Here is a 20389-nt window from a genome sequence, read left to right on the forward strand (position 1 = left end):
CAAATTTATAAATTATATTATTATTTCTTATTAAAACATCAGACAACTCTTTAAAATGCATTCTTATATTTTTTATTATTTTAAAAATTAAAATTAAATATTTACTTAAAATACGCTAATCTGCACGAGAAACGACAAGATTTTCAACAAAATTCCATTTTTACAGGCATTTATTCTAGTTCTTTTCATACTAGTACTCCAGTTTGAATGCCTGGATTTTTTAATACTGTTTGTCATGAATTAACAAACCAGTTTATAAAGACTAATGAAGTTATTAAAATATTGGGGTTACTTTTTTCTGAACTGCATTTTTGGGTTTCTTATAAATTTATGTCAGAAACTAAAATTCAATATATACTTAAAATGCGTTGAATTGCACAAGAAAGAAACAAGATTTGCAGCAAAACTCTTCTTATTAGATGCATTTCAAAAGTCAAATCTTAGTTGGCTAAAGTTGCTAGTACTAAGTAGTAGGAGAATTGAACGTAATTACTTAAAAAGGAGTTTTAGTCCCATCATGAAATTATCAAAGAATCTATACCTGCACAAGAATCTATATCATTACGAGGCATAGTATTTTTTAAATATTTGTTTTCCTAAATTTCATAAACTAGAAAAAGCATTTCATGCAATTTTTCACGAAAAGATTCGATAAAAAAAATCAGATGTGATGTATACAGTTTCATGTCAATCGATCAATGATTAATTTAACATTTTATGACAATCAGATTCACAGTTTTTTTATTGTCATTTGTTTTCTAACTCAGTAAAATAATAGTACTTAAATTGACACTTTATTCTACTGCTGCTGTTTCATCATATGAGTATAAACCTGTAGTAACGGTAATGCCTGGTAGAAATAAAAACTTTTTGCCATAAAATTTAAAGGGGGGATGCTAGGCCATAAAATTTAAAGGGAGGGCGTAACCTCAGTAAATAAAAGAAATTAATACCACATACAATAGGCTACATACAAATTAATGGATAATTTAATGACTACATAACTTTTTGAGTGCAAACTTTGTATGAGAAAAATATCCGCTAAATAGGTTACAATGCAATTTTACAAAAAAAAATTTAAAATCAGGTACAGTAATTTTATTAAAAAAGTTACAGCCATGAAAAATCCCTATATCTTGGCTTTATAATAAAATTTTATCTGTGCAACTTTTCAGCAGATTTATGTTATTATATTTTATTACCGTCATTAAACAGCCGACCAAATTTTGAGTTTACGACTACCGATGAACCCAGAAGAAATTTGCTTGCGTGGATGACTTTTTGAGGGAACTAACCCGCATTTGTGTAACATGGTGTGGAAGACTACGAAAACCTCCCACAGTTAGCCTGAAAGCAAGGGGACTCAAATTCATGATCCGCCTACCACTAAGAATATTTTGCGTCAATGTAGTAGTCGGTGCGAGTAGGGTGCGGAATTCTCAACGGCGTGACGTAGCTGGGATTCGAACCCGGGTCACCTAATTGGGAGGTGAGTGCTCTTTCCCCTGAGATACTATGACTTCAGCTGATTTATTGCAAATGTTTCATTTTACTCTAAAAAAATGTCATAAACATGCTTGCAAATTTTACGAATTGTTTCTGTACATTTCATCAAGTTTTATTTTTATTTGATAAACTAATCCGCGAGCGATCATCTTTGAGTTAGCTATCTTTTGTTTTTGCGAATATTCTTCAAAATTTGTAATCTCGAAGCTGATATTAAAGATAAAAATTCTACGATATTTAAGAAGAATTTTGTCACATTGTTCAAAAGAAACTTTATGAAATACGTTTGTTTCGCGAAGTAACAAGAAAGATTTTAATAAAATACTTTGTTTTTCGGCATATGAAAAAAAGCAACTAAAACTTCATTTCTAAGAATTAGAGTTTAAAAATTAAAAGGATTTTGGAAAGCTAACGAGCTAAAGTTAAAATATAGACATAGAGGTCAGGTTGCTCATGAGATAGAGCTCTCGCCTCCCAATGAGGTGTCCCGTGTTCGATTATTAGCGATGCCTGGCGATACAAATTCCGCACCCGGCTCTCATTGATCACAGTGCTAACGAAAAATATCCTCGGTGATGGACGATCATGGGTTACAGTCCCCCTGCCGTCAGTCTAACCATGGGAGATTTTCGTGGTTTTTTAAATTATGGTTAGTTACATCAAAAAGTCCTCCACGGAGGCAAATTTCTCCCAAAACTTGATCAAGGAGTTCTCTTGTTACCTGTTTTGGGTGTATTTTATCACATGGGTTTAAAATTACAAGGCTACGGAGTTAAACATAGACTCAAAAAATTGGGTCGGCTATTCATCGCCGGAAATAAAGTACGGACAATAAAAACGAAAATCCAAATTATCGTCAAAATTGATGATTTTTAACCAGTGGGATACCTTAATAACTACAAAATAAATCACCATTATAAAAAAATTATTGCAGCATTTCGAATAATTATTATAGCAACACTATCATGAAAAAAAAAGCATAGGTTGGAAAATGTGTCACTCTCAACTTACCACTTTGTTTGGCACCCAGTCGGATACCTTAATAACTACAAAATAAATCACCACTATAAAAAAATTATTGCAGCATTTAGAATAATTATCATAGCAACACTATTAGTAAAGAAAAAAGCATAGGTTGGAAAAGGTGTCACCCTTAACTTACCACTTTGTTTGGCACCTTGCTTTGAATTTCCATTATCAGGCAGTGCTAAAATATTTATGGCCAATTGCTCTGGGTGAAAACCTCCTGTAGTATTAGCATAAACTTCATCACTAGTTTTAGATTCAAAAGAATACTTCAAGCGCCCGTTTGCCACGTATTTCCGAGGCTGATCATCACCACGTTTGGTGATTTTTAGTTCCGTTTTTGCTGGCTTTAAACCAAGGAGTTTTGGTTTTTTATCTATAGATGAAGTTTTCTGATCTTTGTTTTCATGTCTGTTTCCAGAAACACTTGAATCGCCTTGTACAGGAAGATCTTTGGGGTAATCTACAGGACTGCGAGCTGCATTTCTTGAAGCATTGCGGTAAGTTTGGTAGAAATCAACTTCTGGTTTCACATACCTGGGTTTATACCCCGGTACATCTTTCCTGAATCTGTAATCTTTTTTGTAAGTATCTGAGAGAGCTGGTACAACTTGATCTATATGCGATGGATACTGTGGAGCGGGCTTGCGCCAAAGGTTTTCTGGTGGTGTTATGGTAGTTGATAAAATATGGCGAAATATGGGTGGTTCTTGTCCTTTGTAAGGTTTTTCTCCATATCCATACGCATATGCAGGCTTTGTTGGATGATGAATCTTTTGGTTGTTCAAACTGGATTTATGAGGATAAAATGGCACTGCATAGGATTGAGATTTCGTTGATAAAATCGGTGCTTTTGTTGGGATTGTTTGCTTATTGTTTATTGGCTGTAATGGATATTGGCCACCACTATGGCTGTGGGTTTGCTTTGGCAACCAGTATTCGTAAAAAATACCTGGGTTGTTTGTACGCAGAAGAACCTATTAAAACAAATATAATGATTAAGCTAATATTTTGTTGTCAATGGGAAAAATCTTGCCAACAAATGGTTAATATTTCACACAAGGTTAATATTTCAAGGCATTTCATAGAACGACTAATGACAAATCGGCAATCGATTTAATATTTCACACATTGCAACTGCATTCTAAAGAATAAAAATGGAAATATCAAAAATAATTTTATATAATGACTAAAGAAAGCATAATTCAAAATTTCCATACTTTGATTAAAGAGCAATTGTCATTCTAGAAAATAAATTTTTTTAAATATTTTCAGCATTTTAGTTAATATAAATAAAGATAACGGTCATTTATATAATGATCAATTAAGGAAAATAAATGAAAAACAATAACTTTCTTTTTTGTTCTTCACGGTAATTTCATTGGAAAATTTATCAGGGTTTATTTTTTAAAGTACGTATTTTAAAAAGATTTATTTAAATTAATACATATAAAAGTAAGTAATACACATAAAAGTATACGTTGTAATAGTATGCCAAAGAATAATTCATGATATTGTGCAAAAGTATTCCGAGGTAATTGCATACTTTTCTTTCGTTAGCATATATTAGCATTTCGCGTAGTTGTAAATATTAACAATTTGCATAAAATAGTAATACATAACAAGAATATCACATTTTTTATGCTTCTTACTCAAATGGAGGTTCTTAAAAACAATAGAAAAAATATCGAAACAAAGTGTATCTTAATTTCTACAAAGTGATGCTAAATATTTTATTCAATTCTAAAAATTTATTCATTGAATTTAGATTGAATAATAAAATGAGAAATGTCAGCGGTTATTTAATCTCTAGCGTCTTAAAACATTTGTTAGATATATTTTCGAGGCAGTAAAAAAAACCCATAAAATTCGTAAGAATCACGCGCATTTAAGAAACGAAAACTGTGTTTTCTTGAACGACAAAATAATTCTCCATTGAACAATACATTTATTGAATTGCGAAAAATTAAAAGAAAAGAAAAATTCTATTGATTACAAAAGAGAATTTTTAACTTTCATTTCATGATACTGTTCCTGTTTTTACGTCTGCGAAGCAATACTTATGTGCTTCTGGCATAAATGTTTAACAGCCATAGAATTAAATCTACAAGAAATTATTAATATTTTATCAATCGTAAAATAGTTAGTTTAATGATGCTAATAGTTTAAACACAGTTATTGATTGAAAATAAATTGTATAATCTATAACAATAGTGTATTGTTTACCTAATTGTAAAAACCAGCTTTTATTATTTTAGCAATAATAGGAGGGAAGTTTTCTAAAATATTTCAATTAATAGGTTAATCAATTCATGAAAATTACCTTTCAGTTTCTAATGAGTAATATATGAAAATAACATAAAATTCAAAGATTTTGCTTCGTTATACTCGAAAACTTAGCTAAAACTCTTAAATACTAATAAAACATAATTACCTTTATTTTATATTTTGAAGAGATTTCATTAATGATAGTCATCACCATTAAAAATTATGTTAGATTAAAAAGATGGATAAAAATTGATTAAACAACTATTATTCTCAAAGCGTGGTAGAATTTAATGATTCGTCGATATACACGAAAAAATAAAAATGTTTTTCAATTTCAAAATTATTTATTTAGCGATTTTGTAAAGCTTTTCAATTTCAAATACATTTTGGATATATCGTCTGCTAAGGCTTAACTTGTCATTGAAGTCTGTGCAGCTTTATTGTTCTATTATTTCTGAAATAAGTTATGTCCTTCTAGGAAAAATATTTTTGTAAAATGTATGATTGAATTGTGAGAAAACTCCTTTATAAGTATAAAAATATAACAATTATTTATATAAATATTTTGAAGAACTTAATGAAAAATTTTTTCATTTCTATATGCCAGTAGTCTAGTTACAAATCAGTAATAGAGGAAGCTTCAATATTTTTATTGATTTTGTAAATTTTTTGTTTGTTCTTTTATATATATACACAAATATTTCTCTTGTGTGTCACCATAAACTGGGATATTTCTCTATTTATTGGCAACATCATAGCTATTATTCATTTCGTTGGGTTGTCATCATAACTTTAGTAGGATTGAAAAAATAAGTTATAAGTTAAATATTTATTTAAATTTCTTTTTTGTTAGGTTGTAAGCAATAATTTAAGTAATAAATAGTGGTGAATATAAGCATTTATTTAGAATGTATTTTAATAGAAAAAAAAACTTAGTTACGAAGTAACTATTTAGATTTATTTTTGATCCCTTCTAAAATGACTGCAGAAATTTTAAACATAAACGGTGCTATGGTGCCGCATGCTGTCATGCCAATTATTCGTAGCGGAGCTAGCTTTTTGCGAGCAATAGCATGCAGTTATTTTACGATACTCAAGTTGCGGTCCGGAAAGTGCGTGAGGAAGTAGCATTTGGATGAATTTTCTACCTCACTACAGAGATGGAAATGATTTTAATACTTATGTTGCGTACTATGCTGAAATGTTCGGAACTCATACTGATGGTGGTTTGTGTGATTTAATAGCTGCAGGATAGATTTTAAATTATTTAGTAAAATTTCATACCAAAAGCACTTTGAAAATATCTAGGACATCTCTTGTAAATAGTTAAAAATTTTAATCGAAGTACTTCCGAGTGAACAAAGCTGCTGCCAACAGCAAGACGATAAAAAAATTTGGTTAATAAATCGTTTTAAACGAATTAAAGTGTTAGGATTGGCTGAGGGGTGAAGAATTATAATATTTAAATACAGTTGTGCTATGCATTTGACCTGGTTACCATTAAAGCTTATATGTTGCACAAGATAGTTTGGCAAGGTGATTAAGCTGGTAGCTAAAGGCACATATTGCAAAGTGAAAAAAAAGTAGGATTGAAATTATTAAAGGTCAGTAACTAAGTCTGAATTTACACTTTAAATATTTAATTGAAAATTTATTTTAATGAATTTTACAACTTAATGACTTTTGTACAGTCCCTGGCCTAATTATTAGACGCACAATAAGATTCTATGTAAAATCTTAATTACTCAGGTGACACTATACAGCCTTACTGTTTTTACGTGACTGAAACCGGTTTATGCTTGTTTATGCTCATGTATCAATTGGTTTACATTGTAATGCAACACGTTAAGAATAAATATAAATAGGAAGTATATAAAAAAATCTCCTGAATAAAAATCCATTACATGTACGTTTAAATATAAAAGTACAGTGGAGCATCGTTTATACGACGATCACTTATACGACGTTTACATTTATACGACGTTTTAGTGTGGTCCCAAATCATTCCTATTCATTTTAATGTAAAAATATATCGTTTATACGACGCACAAAATCGGTTATACGTCGGTTTTTAGATTTTGTTCACGTTTATTTAATTTTTTATTTTTTCTTGTGTATTTTAAAAAAGGGCGGAATTTGCCAACATGAATGATACAGAAAAGAGTGCCAACAAGAATGCTTGGATGACGACCGTAATTTTTACTAGATGACTGAAAAAACTAGACAATGTTATGAAGAGGCAAAAACGAAAAATTTTGCTATTCATCGACCAATGTCCAGCGCACCCATCGATACTAATTATTTCGGAAAATGTAAAAGCTCTCCTTTTTCCTGCAAATTGCACAAGTGCGCTTCAGCCATTAGATTTGGCCATGATTAGAAATCTAAAATTGCATCATAGAAAGCAGTAAGTTCAACTCGCTATTCAAAGCATTGTAGAGACTAATAGCAAGAAAATATAATTAAAGGTAACATACATTCAAATTGCTCACTGCAAATTTTCTTCTTTGGTCATTTTTTTGCTTTGTCTAATTTAGAAATTTATGTAAATCAACACGTTAAACATTAAAATTAACTGAAAACAGAGTTAGTTTCAGTTTTAGAAGTAAAAATCGATTATACGACGTTATCGTTTATACGACGTTTTTCGGTGGTCCCTTCGGCGTCGTATAAACGATGCTCCACGTATTGCATATAATTTCGTGCAAAACGTGCAATTATTAAAACATTACAGTGCGTCAAATGATTTGGCCTCATTATTATAATCTTTGGCCAAGATTATAATATACTAAAATAATACTTGATTTAATATATATTCTATTTTTATATAATATATCTAATTTATCCAACTGATACACGAACGTGAACAAGTGCAAACCAGTTTTAGTCGCGTAAAAACAATAAAGTTGTACAGTATCACCTGATAATTATGATTTTGCATAGATTCTTATAGTGCGTCTGATAATTTGGCCAGGGACTGTGTATACTCTCATTGTAATAAATGATTAATTAAGTGTAAAATTATTTCTTTTACAGTACATAATATAAAGAATTCTGTGATTTTAATTCTTTCAAAATTAGAACAAGAATATTAACTAGTTATAGATTGGGCGTTATTATTATGTACTAAGTTTTCCCTGCTGGTAGTGGCGCCATCTGCAAAAGACCTTTGTAACTAATTTGGAAAGTTAGTGACAACTTTTCGGGTTACTAAGCATAACGCAGGAATGACATCATTTCTAAATCTTTCCATTTTTCTTTGATTTCTCAAATCATAGTTATTTATATGGAATATCCAATGCATAAAATAGTGATCTTTTGTTTAGTCTGTTATACTTATAGCAGTAACATTTAAGTTTTCAATTAAAAAGGAACATAAAATAATTTATCTTTTTTTTAATTTTTAACAAATAAGAGAAGGGAGTCTTAATTTTTCTTCTCATGAAATAATTTGGTCTTATTTATTTCTGTCTTCAACATTAGTTTGATATGTACATTTTCTGTCCAATTTTATCAACAAATAAGGTCCTTAAAAAAAATAAAAAATATCTGATAAAATTTCCTAGAAACTAAACTTGAATAATTAATTGTTGTAAGAATAAATTAATAAAAATAAAATGAGTGTAGAACAAAGCTTCTTAATCGTTAATCATTTCACAGAGACGATCAATACTGTTGAAAGATTTTTTTTTTTTATCTACAAACTCAGGAACTTGCTGATGACGGTTTCGCAACGTAAAATTAAGTCTCCTGTAAGAGTATTAAATTTATTATGAAGTGAAAATAACCTTATGAAGTAAAATGTTTTTCTTAGATTGCTTGATATAAATTCATATGTATTGATTAATTTTAAGAGGAATAATTCATTTTTATTTAAAATAAAGTTCAACATTTTTGGTAATACGATTTTTTTCCACTAATACAAAGCAATCACTGACATCTTTTTAATCATTCAAATAATAGCGAGGAAAGTTTTAGAATATGAAACAAATATTAATATATAATAATTATTTTTGGTATAATAGTTTTACTTTTTTATCAACTAAATACTATATTAAATGCTAGTCTTTTTTTTTAAATGATAGTTCTAAATTAAGAATAATTTAAGAAAAGCTGACATTGTATCTCTGTATCTAGATCTGTATCTTTGTATCTAGATCTGTATTTAGTTCAAAAAGAGGTTGTATTTAGTTAGTAGTTGCTTTAATGAAATGGAAAGGAAAAATGGGGAGGTTACAAAATTGAGGTTATACGTATTTAAAATTTCTTTACTTCTTTTCAACGGTAAAGATATTAATCGATTGACACAATCTACCTCACTTTTGGCAAAAATGACAGATCTGTATTTATCTTATTCTTAGAATTGTTTCAATTCAAGAGCTTTACAAGTTTTATAACTTCCATCAAATTAAGGCACAATGAGCAGAAACATCTTAATGCATAGATTGAAATGAAAAAAAATGTGAATAATCCAAAATTCACTCACTACTAAAACGTACATAAAATATTAATTCCATGTTTTTCATAATCTTTTGAAATACTGTTTAGGGTCTTTAGTTTCTAAAAGTTTTAGAAATGCTCTTAGTTTTAGAAAAGTTTTTTCTTAAACTTTCTGAAAGGTATAAATGTTCTCTTACATGATCCTATGGTTAAAATGTCAGGAAGTAATACTATTATAAATTTAAGCTAAAGTTTAAATTTCTGTAAAACGCAAAACTTTTTCTTTACTTTTCATTTTCGTTTTAAGTCTTACGAAAATTGCGAACACGTTTTAATAGTTTTCAAATGATTTGAAGCAGTAAACAGTGTGTCACTTTTGTGCTAAGTGTGTCTTTATCTCCGATTCGAACCTCTGTCCCTGGGAGAGGCAACCTTCTAACACAGAGTAATGAGATACAGGCTCAGAAATGCTGAGTTGTAAGTGGTCCCTGTAGTGATAAACACTTTGAAGCATTTTACCTTAAATTCATAGCTTAAAAATTGTTAAATAATTCAATATTAATATTATATTTAATTTTTATGGTTCTCCTTGTAAATAATTTTGAATTTTCTTTTTTATCTCTGTCTTTGTTTAATCCTTTATGAGGTTATTTTTTTCCCGCTAGTGTTAAAATATTTTTGGGACTTAGATTTAGTTGTAAAAAGAAGTTAATTTAGATTATAGCTTAGATGTGATTTTTTAAATCATCTGTTTTTTTTCTTCTTTTTTTTGTGCGTGAAGGATGAGTAGGATTCTCAAAGATTAACTTTCTGTAAGGAATCGGCTCTAAACTTGAACGTTTTTTTTAAAATATCTATAACCGTCGTTGAACAGCCGACTCAATTTTGTGGGTTTACGACTACTAATGTTCAACTCCGTATCCTTGCAATTTTGAACCCTATCAAGAAGACAAGGGAACTCCTGGATCGAGTATTGGGAGAAATTTGCCTTCGTGGAGGAATTTTTGAGTGAGTTAACCAGCATTTGCGTTACCCGGAAAGGAGGACCACGAGAACCTCTCACGGTTATCCTGACGGCAAGGGGACTCTAACCCATGATTCGTCTACCACTGAGGATATTTCACGTCAGAACTGTGGTCGGTGCAAAATGTGAACTTATGTGCTTATAAAAAAACTAAGTTTACATATTTTGTGTTATATTTTCCAAAAAAAAAAAAAACATGAGAAATGATCAAATGAACGAACGCATAAAGCACTAGAAAAAATAACTTCCCACAGTATTGGATTCTGTTCTTGACCCCACACAAACCTTTAGTGTTGCTCACATTTATGTAAACCAAGCCCTTCATTAGTTTTAATTTGTATTTTCTGCAGTTTTCAGCAGAGAGCCGCACAAGTCACATCATTCATTCGACATTTAAAAATTTCTCAAGTTGGTGGAAAAGTATACTTCTCACAACCATATAAAGAGTTAAAAGTTTATGAACATAAATCCACCAATAAACTTTAAATGGCTTTTATCTCTTTCATGTAGGAAGCATGAAATTAGTAATTTTTATATTTGCCGAGAATATGCTAATTTAAACAACGGCATTTTAATAGGAAGAAATACACACAGCATTAATGCTTTTTAAAATCGGATACCGAAAAGCGTAAGTAGTATTTCGTAAGCAGTTCTATTTTTATGCTGGCAATATACTTTTTTCTTAGTTGGAGAACATAATTAAGTTTGGAGGTTAATTGATAAAGTACTAAAAAAGTAAAATAAAAATACGTCGCGAGTTTGATGGGGATCGTAATTAAATTTATTTCTCGTTCTACTAATAAAATTGCTGCCGGCTATAAATTAATTAAAACGCAATAAAGTTTAAGTGTGTTCTTATAAGTAAAGTAATACCCATCATAAATTTATTTCTGTATTAACTTAGAGAGAATGGGGATATTTTTTAATCATGGGAGAGTGTCGGCGTAGGTGGGGTTCTAAAAAGCTGGTTATTCGACACGCCCTTTGTTATCTTGACACTCCACGGGGCGCATCCTATACAACTCACAAAGGAAGCACATATGATTCTTTTACTAGAGTATTTTCCGTTATTTGCTGACAGTCAAGCATATTAAACAAACAAATGAAACCAATTATAGAATTTTTATAATTCTGATCACGATATTTGTGAAATAAATGTTTATAACTCTTTAGATTTGTTCTAAATCGTTTGGACTTAAAAAAATTTTTCTCCAGAGATATTCGCAAAAATTTTACAACAATACGTTTTTTTCTTACTTAAAATATATTTATCAAAAATTACAGTTATCATTTTCTCATCAGAACCAAGACTATGAAGTCGGAGTCAATGAAAATTTTAAAGCATTTGGAGTGGGAAAAAAATGTGCTTCATTTCAACTACGCGGTTAGTTAAAAATTGGGTCTTGTAGATTGAAAAAAAAAAATTGATCTTAAGACTGATAAAGATTTTGATCTTACGGAGTGGGGAAAGTTCACTTGACACCGATTTCGGTTAGTTTAAAATATGGTCTTGTAGATTGAAAGAGAAGAAAAAAAAGACTATGACAAATATTTATAATTATTCAAACAAATATACTCTTCTAATGAATTTTACGGTATCTATTTAAAATAATTATCACATTTCAACTTAATAACATTTCAGCGTTTTTGAGTCCGTTTAGCCAAATTCTTGAAAAAGAACGCTGAAATTACGAAAAGTATTAAAATACCGTAATTAATAAATGAGGTAATAGTAAACTATCATTTAATTTGTAAGCTCAAAACCAAATCAATTTAGTTAAGTTATAAGCTAATTTTTTAAAAAAAGTATGCGAATGAATTTAATGCATAGTTTGTAATTGCTTCTTAGCTTCAGTTCATTAATGCTTACAGTTTTTTTTAAATACCTGAGAGTTTCATAGGTGTACGATTGTACGTTGCACGAGTGAGATAATATTTATATGTAATTATTTTCCAATAATTGCTTTGCACTGTTTCATAACTTTGTTCAAATATATTATTTTTTAAATTCATTTCTTCACTTGTTACGATATAATATAAAATTGACTTTTAAATAAAGTTTCTTTCACTTCAATCGTGCATTTAAAAATAAATATATAATTTGAATTTATTAATTACTTAATATTATAACTGGTATTTATTGGAAATTTTAATTGGATATACGTCGATTCAGGATATTTATTGGGGTTTAATGGAGTGGTATTTATTGGGATAATTGAGTACTGGAGTTTAATGTTGCAACTAGAGACGCTAAAACTCTGTTCAAAATTACAAAATGTATTTACACACAAAAATTTAAAAAATTTTGACTAATTTTTATACAATGATAGGAAAATGCCATTCTAACTAAAGGTTAAATATTTCTTACTATTGATTTGACTAGTTAACGGAAATACTTTCTCCTTCTAATTGGTGCTACCAACGAAGGGACGGATTGAATAATGTCCTTCGCAAATTAAGATTTAAATATTTCTTTTTCTAACTCTGAATTGGAAGTATTATTAAAATAAGCATTTTCTCTTTCAGTTTTGTCATTTGTTGTGCTTAAATAGCTAATTTAGAAACTGATACACAAAATATGTCAAAGTTATAAGTCTCCTGATATTGACATTCTGTCATAAAGTTTATTTTAAGGTTAAGCAGTTCACGTTTTATTAATTTTTTAAATACTTTATTAAAGAAATACTTTATTTCGAATAAAACTTATAATGATTCTTATAAAATGGGGAGTCCTATTTTGACATACTTCAAAATTGCATAAATTTTATCAATCCGTATAAAAAGGTTTGTGTAATGTACCTGATATTTCGTATTTAGTACTTAAATGTATCTAGTATATCAAATAAATCATTAAATAAGGATATATTTCATTTTTTTACGAATAAAATGGATATTACTACTTTGATATGCTTTGAAATTGCCTATATTTTATCAATCTGTGTAAAAAGTTTTGTGAAACGCGCCTGATATATTGTACTTAGTATCCGAAAGTATCTAGTACAACTGAGGAACAGGTCCTCTTGTATCAATTCAAAACAATTCAGAAGGAACGTTTAGTTTTTACTAGCTGAATCAGCTGACTCATTTGGAATTAGTCCTGAACTAGTTCTTTTTTGAATTGATACTACGAATTTGATCTACGAAAATTGATAGATTCAATTCATCTCAGACATGGAATGGAATCCATTGGAAGTTTTATTTCATAACTCCATCATTTATTAAGATATAATATTTCCATCCTTTATTAAGATCCAAAATAAGATTCATACGATTATAAGATTAATACTATATGGTTCAAGTGTTTGAAACTGTTGCCAAAAAAATCGGTATTTACCCATTTCTATTCTCCATTCTGCACTGTAAAATCTTCCATTCTGAAATTATAGCAAAATAACAGGCAGCAGTCTGTCAATCCAATTACCCGTGAAGTTTAAGATAAAGAACATTGTTTACCTTCATGGTTTCGAAATCGTTTACAACTAGTATGATTAAAAAAACTATGAATACGAAGCTATGCTGTTTTTTAACTTTTTACAATTTACAACTACCATGGTTTCAAAACCATAAAAAAGAAATTTAACTGGACATAGGAGATAGTTTAGCAGCTTTGTGGTGCTGCCATCTACACGTGACTGAGAGTAACTTATTCTAACAGCCCAGGGTCATAAATTGGGGAGTGCAGGACACTGGAAACTCTTCATATGTTGAAGGGAATATAGGACTATAATATGACTTCTACTATAATATGTACCCAGCTGCAAGGAAGTAAGTGGCCTCTTTAGGTGGGCTCAGTTAGTGTGATAAAATTCTGGTTATTTAAACGTATTAAGAGAAGCAGTTAATGAACGGTTTTTTTCCCCCGTTAACAGTTTGAATACCATCTTATTTATAGTTATTTGACTCTTTTGTTTGAATATGATAAAATAACAAATAAATTGTTACTTAAAAAATGTTTCTGAGAAATTTCCAACAGTGTTATATTTGATCCGAATTGAATCAAAATGGATTTGAATATTGCATTAAAATAATAAGAATTATTATTATTATAAGGAATAGAAGATGACATAAGATAATATAAGCTGGTATGAAAAGGTATAAGAAGATATTTTTTTAAAATTTTTTACACTTAAGTCATCACAAATATAATGAGAATAAAAAGAGAAAATGTGCATTGTGAACTTCATAAGAAGCCTTACCACTTCTCCACTTTTTTTTATCAATTCAAACATGAACGTACCAAGACATAAAGTTCTTGCGTCAAAGGCCCTTTAACTATCAATTCTTCTGTTGAATTACTAGTCTTTAGGTATTCTACAGATGATCCAGATATTTCATACTGTCCTCCATATTTGTTCATGTTCTGCTCGCCATTGAAAATAATACCTTTGCTTCGATCCTGCAAAGCTAATAAAAAGATATATTCATTAACTTAATACTTTTACAGTAAATTGCTTTAGTATTGCCGTTTGAATAACATCAATATCAAAAAGTTTTTTTTCTAGAAATTTTTCTAACATTTTTGTTATAATTAAAAGGAACGATTCATTTCATTTTGCGACAAACAGTATTTTTTTAATTTCGATTTTTTTCAATGTATATGAAAAATACAGTGTTGGTTGCAGATTCAAAATAGCCAACTCTGAATAAAATATTGAAGCTCATTGCTAGTAAAAGTTTTTATCAATTTTTAGTTTCAGCTAGAAGACTAAAAATAGTCGATCTTAGTGATTTATTTTAATAATTTTCATGCAATTTGTCTTTGTAGCAATAGGAAATAATCCTCATTCACGAGAAAAAAAGTGTTACAAGTAGCCCAAGTATGATTTTAAAAGCTGTTATTTGCATATGGAAAAAAAAATTTTTTTTTTTGAAAAATGCTTTTTTATATACGGTAGTTTAAAAATATCCCATTTTTTTCACCAAACTAATTAAAAACAACTCACCTATAACTATTTGTTTAACAATTAGAAAGGGCAAAAATAAATACAGGCTAAAGACAAACAATTTCAAAATTTTGACCATTGATCACATTAATTGTTAAAGAAAAATGGAAGCTTGAAAAGAAGACGATAAAAGATGAAGAAAGTGGCTAAGAAAGACTAGCGTATCTTGCATATGGTATGTGGCTCTAAAGATCATACATAACTTAAAAAAAATTACAATTTTATTAAAACAATAATTCAAAAGAAAACTACCTTTTATGCAAAAAGATTGTTCTTTTGATAGAAAAAGTTATTAGAAATTAAACGAAAATACTTCAGGTCACCATCTTGAGTTTTTAAAATAATTAACTTTTATTTTTGCATTGTCCTAAAGTTTATAAGTAAAAAGAAGAAAAAAAACAATGCGTTAAAAAAAATTTCTGAAATTCAAACTTGAGGGAAAATTACAGAAACCAATCCAGACCTCACATATATACAATGCACATACATGTACAATTTGCTCGCAATTCACCTAACAGTTTTCTGCGTGTATTGAGGTGTATAAAACCTTTTTGCCGCCCTTTACCACCTTAAATAATGTACTGCATTTTCAGAAATCAATGCAGACTTCGTGCATATATATTACATACGCATATGCAATTTGCACGCAATTGATTTATGCACTTTCGGATGCATCTGCAATTCACATATCAGGCACATTTTCTAAGGACAATATCAATCGATAATTTGTGAATTTTTTTAAACATTTAAATTTGAGCTGTGAAGTCTCAATGACAAGACATTAAACTGCCGTGGTGAAGAATTGGGGCTCGATCCTTAATTGAGGCCCACCCATCTTCTGATAGATGGATTGCAGCTGCCTCTATAGTAAAGGATATCTGAGCGCAATGCTGAACACATTGTCCTTATCATGCCATTGGTCACCACCTTAATCTCCATGACCCTCTGATCCGTTACGAGTTGTTGCTTTAATGCTTTATTCTTCTTATTATTTTTTTAATTTTAAATATTTTCCATAAGCTTCAAATGTTCATCTTCTTTTATGGCATTACAGCCCAGGGTAGACCTTAGTCTACCGCACAATATTTCTCCAGAGAGCTCTTTCCTTGTCCTTGATCTTCTAGTTTGAGATCTTTAAAGTTTTTAAATCATTAAAGACATCATCCATCCCTTTTTAATTTGGTCTGCCTCCTGTCCTATTGCCCATGGGCTTCCAATGCGCGATCTTTATCACTTGGTTGTCAGGGGATCCCTCAATGTGAACAAGCCATAAAAGCCTCTGTGCTTTGGTGAATTTTACAATATTTCTATGCTTGATAATAGCTTTTACTTCATCATTAGTTCTTATTCGCCAATAACTATTAGTTAGCTGTATTAAGCCATAAATTTTTTTAAGCATTTTTTACTCAAAAATAAGTAAATTTGCATCATTTATTTAAAATATAAAAAGTTTACTAATTTTAGTAGACTGCTCTGAATAGGGAAATACGTTTAATACTAAAATCTACCATATAATTTTGAAGTTATATATAATATTTAAAGCCAGAACATGAATATATTTTATATTTCTCCCATTTAACCAACATTTTATTTTTCCTTAACAAAAATCTTTAGAGAATTTTATTAAAAAAAAAGTTTTCAATTTTTTGAAATGTTATAAGATACGAATCTGATTCCAATGCAAATAACAAATCTAATTTTCTTCCGTATCATTTTTTACAGAGCCTGTTTAAAGCGTGTTTTCAGAAAAGTAACGCAATCAGGTAGGTATTTGAAACTCGTGATAGTTTAGAGTTTAATTTATCTCTTGCAAAACTTTTTTAAATAAAATTTAACCAGTATTTCGTGACTGTATAAAATTGAATCTACGAAAGGGTGATAAAAAAATTGCAGCTAAGTTTCCCGTTTTGAACTTTCGTTTTACTATTCTTTTCTCAAAATATTTCATTACATTCAAAATAAAGCCTAGCAGTTTATTAAAACTAAATATTTATATACGCTTGATTAATTATAAATTGCCAAGCATTTAATATATAAGAGCACAATCAAATATAATGAAACCTTCAAACTTAATGACTGCGAAGGCTTATTTCAACTCAGTTGGGAAACAAAAAGTAACTTAAATAATTGGCAAACTAATATGTTAGTCTCGCTGATATGCCTGGCAGTTATTTGATTTTGAAAAGCTATTGTAAATCGAAGCTCTATGCAAATATTTACCTCCGGCAAATATTTTCGGTGAAAAGTTTTCCGATGTTAATTCAAAAGTCAGATATAAACTAATGGACTATTTTACAAGTATATTATTGGTTTTTTAGATTTAATAAAAGTGAAGAAATATGAATCTAATTTTTCAATAAAGTAGAAGGTAATTTATTTAAAGCAGAAGACATTAACCGCAATTAACTTAATTTGAAATTGATTGTGCTTACTTATTCTAAACCATCCAAATTGCTTAGGATATTTTTAATTAGTACAATATCATTTTATTTAAATTAAGGCAGTTTCAGTTTTTATCCTTTTTTGTTGTTCATTAATACTTAATAAGATTTAGAAATATGAAATAAATACTTTTATTATTAAGTGCGTTTAATTAAATGTATGCGATAGCATAACTACAATTTTCTCTGAAGGGATTTTAAGGAAAACAGGTTCTTAAATACTGCATCTTTCAAAGCAAAAGCATTATAGTAAGTCATCAAAATAACATTTTCTAAATTTATTAAAAAGTAGTTTTAGTTGACGTATGAGCCAATCTTACAGTATAGTCTACTCCTGTATACAGTGCTACAGTTACTCGCTATAATTTTTTTTTCATAATTACGTTTTTTTTATAATTATGTTAAGTCGAAAACTTCTCAACATCTATGAAAAAACCGTGACAAAATTGGCTCAGTAAATGATGCATAATACCATCAAATATCTACAAAATATACCGCCGTGTAGATATAATATCCTATATTTACAAAAATGGATATTTAGCATAGGTTTACTTGCATGTTCTAAATCTATAGATATTTTAATTGCTCGTTTTTTATAAGTTTTTCCGAAAAAAATTAGTACTATTATTAACTCAGTTAATAAAGTCTTAATTTAAAAATAAATGTTATTTTACCTGATTAAAAACTTCATTCTCATCAAAAATATATAAGTCGACAGTCGATATATAAATAACAATCGACATGCTTCACGCACTGAAAAATAGACGCCCATGTTCAAAATTTGCCAGACGTGAATGAAAAAAAGTGATTTGTAATATAAAAGGAAAAGTTGCCAATGTAAAATGGAAAAATAGAGGTGAGAAACAAAATTAGAAAACTACTTGTAACCGAAAAAACAAAAAAAAGAAACAAAAACACTGTGGTCGAGAGGGGCAAATCAGGGTAAAATGAATTTCCACGTTCTATACCTCTTATACATCAAATCAATTTTGTTTCTTCTCATTCAAGTCCGGCAAATCTTGCCTATTTTTTGAGCCCTTAAAACATATCGACTGCTATTTCCTTCTATATATATTTTCGAACAGAATGAAGTTTTTAATCAGGTACTATTTTACCGCTTCAGTTTCTTGGGATTATTCATTTAAATGTTACTTTACTTCAGGTGATCGTATCGGAAACATTTTACAATAAAGAATAAATTAATCATGACGAAAAAATTAAAGGACTTATGAACAATTTAAAAAGAAATAAGTCAAAAAAGTGTTACGCTGAAAGGTTGTTAGTAAAAGCATAAACTGTGAGTCACGGAAACACAAGAATTGGATTTTTTAATGCATTTTAGAATACAGTCTTGATTGTTAGTAAAAGTGTAGTTTGTGAGTCATAGAAAGAGAATTAGATACGTTTTAACGGATTTTACAGTACATTTTTGATTGCTAGTTTAAGTGTGACTTGTGAGTCACAGGAACACAAAAATTTAATGTGCTTTAGAACATATTTTTGGGATATTATCCAAACAAATTTATTAAAAACAACCTCAAACGTGAATATAAACACTTAAAAAAATAAAGTCCCCCTTAAGAAAGAATAAGGAAACATGTTCATATTCAACTGAAACTTTAAACTCACACAGATGATTATTAACTATATTGTGAATAAATTTATGGCCACACGCATAATTGAAAATAAGCTATTACTATAATATAAATTAAATAAGCTTTATATTGCTATCTAAATCCTACGTTTCTGCTGTCTATTCTATTGCTATCTAGATTTTTCTAAATCGTAATATAATATAGTTATACCATGTATTTTTTTTTTAAATTTAGCAGATTTCAAATTTTTTTTCGATGTTTTCCTCAGCGTTTTTACTTTAAAACTGCTTAGTTACATGTATTTTTAAATTATTGAATTTTACTAAAAACTACCGGTGATAGAATTATACGAATATAAGGTGATAGAATTATAAGGTGATAGAATTATACGAAGTTACAGAATATTCGCAGATACCGAATATAAAAGTTTTCTTAGTTATAACATGCAGCTGAGTTCTACTTACAAAAACAGATGTAAATTTCGCATAATTTCAAAATTTTTAAAACGTTCGTTAACAAATCGTGCTTCTGAATGGAATAATATAAAACAATATTTTCTGCTGTATGTCAGATCATTCATACAGCAATATTTTCAATGATGTCAGTTAATTTTAACCTGATACTGCATGCTGTTACTACATTTGATCGTTATCATTATAAACATTGTTTTCAATGTCTTTTGCAATTGCATTACATATTTCCTAACTTATTTTGTAGCTAATTTTAAATCTTGGGGTAAAAAAAACCAAAGTTTCATAATAATAATTAAAAAAAGATTTCTAAGTTTTTTTGGGGGGAGAGGATGAAAAACAAGGTCGCAAGGCTCATATATTTTTCCTTCTTTCGTTTTTCATCGATTCATTTTTCAAATTGCTGGTAAATCTTAAACATTGTACAACAATACACATAAATTAACATAAATAATAACAATATTACTGCTCTTTAATTGCTTCATCTTATATTTCCTTAGACTAATATATAAATTTTTACATAGTGATATAATTAATACTTGATTCGAATAACTACTTTATAAATTCATAAAAGAACATTTAAATAATGTTGCAAAAATTTTAAAAATTCATACATTTGTAAAATTGTATTGCAATACTTATACATATTTTATGACTCATTTTGTATTACAAAGAA

At 29.0% G+C, this 20389-nt stretch overlaps 1 protein-coding gene across 1 annotated transcript in view; it reads right to left on the reverse strand.

The window, feature by feature from the left end:
- The window catches only part of LOC107457579 (uncharacterized), a gene marked incomplete in the record, with an annotated part of 324266 nt that overhangs the window by 14452 nt on the left and 289425 nt on the right, over nucleotides 1–20389 (reverse strand). The window contains 2 exon segments of the mRNA XM_043039022.2: nucleotides 2669–3509; nucleotides 14502–14668. Coding sequence (XP_042894956.2) covers nucleotides 2669–3509; nucleotides 14502–14668 — 1008 coding nt within the window.

Source organism: Parasteatoda tepidariorum, chromosome 7, assembly GCF_043381705.1.
Source record: "Parasteatoda tepidariorum isolate YZ-2023 chromosome 7, CAS_Ptep_4.0, whole genome shotgun sequence".
Taxonomy (NCBI): domain Eukaryota; kingdom Metazoa; phylum Arthropoda; class Arachnida; order Araneae; family Theridiidae; genus Parasteatoda; species Parasteatoda tepidariorum.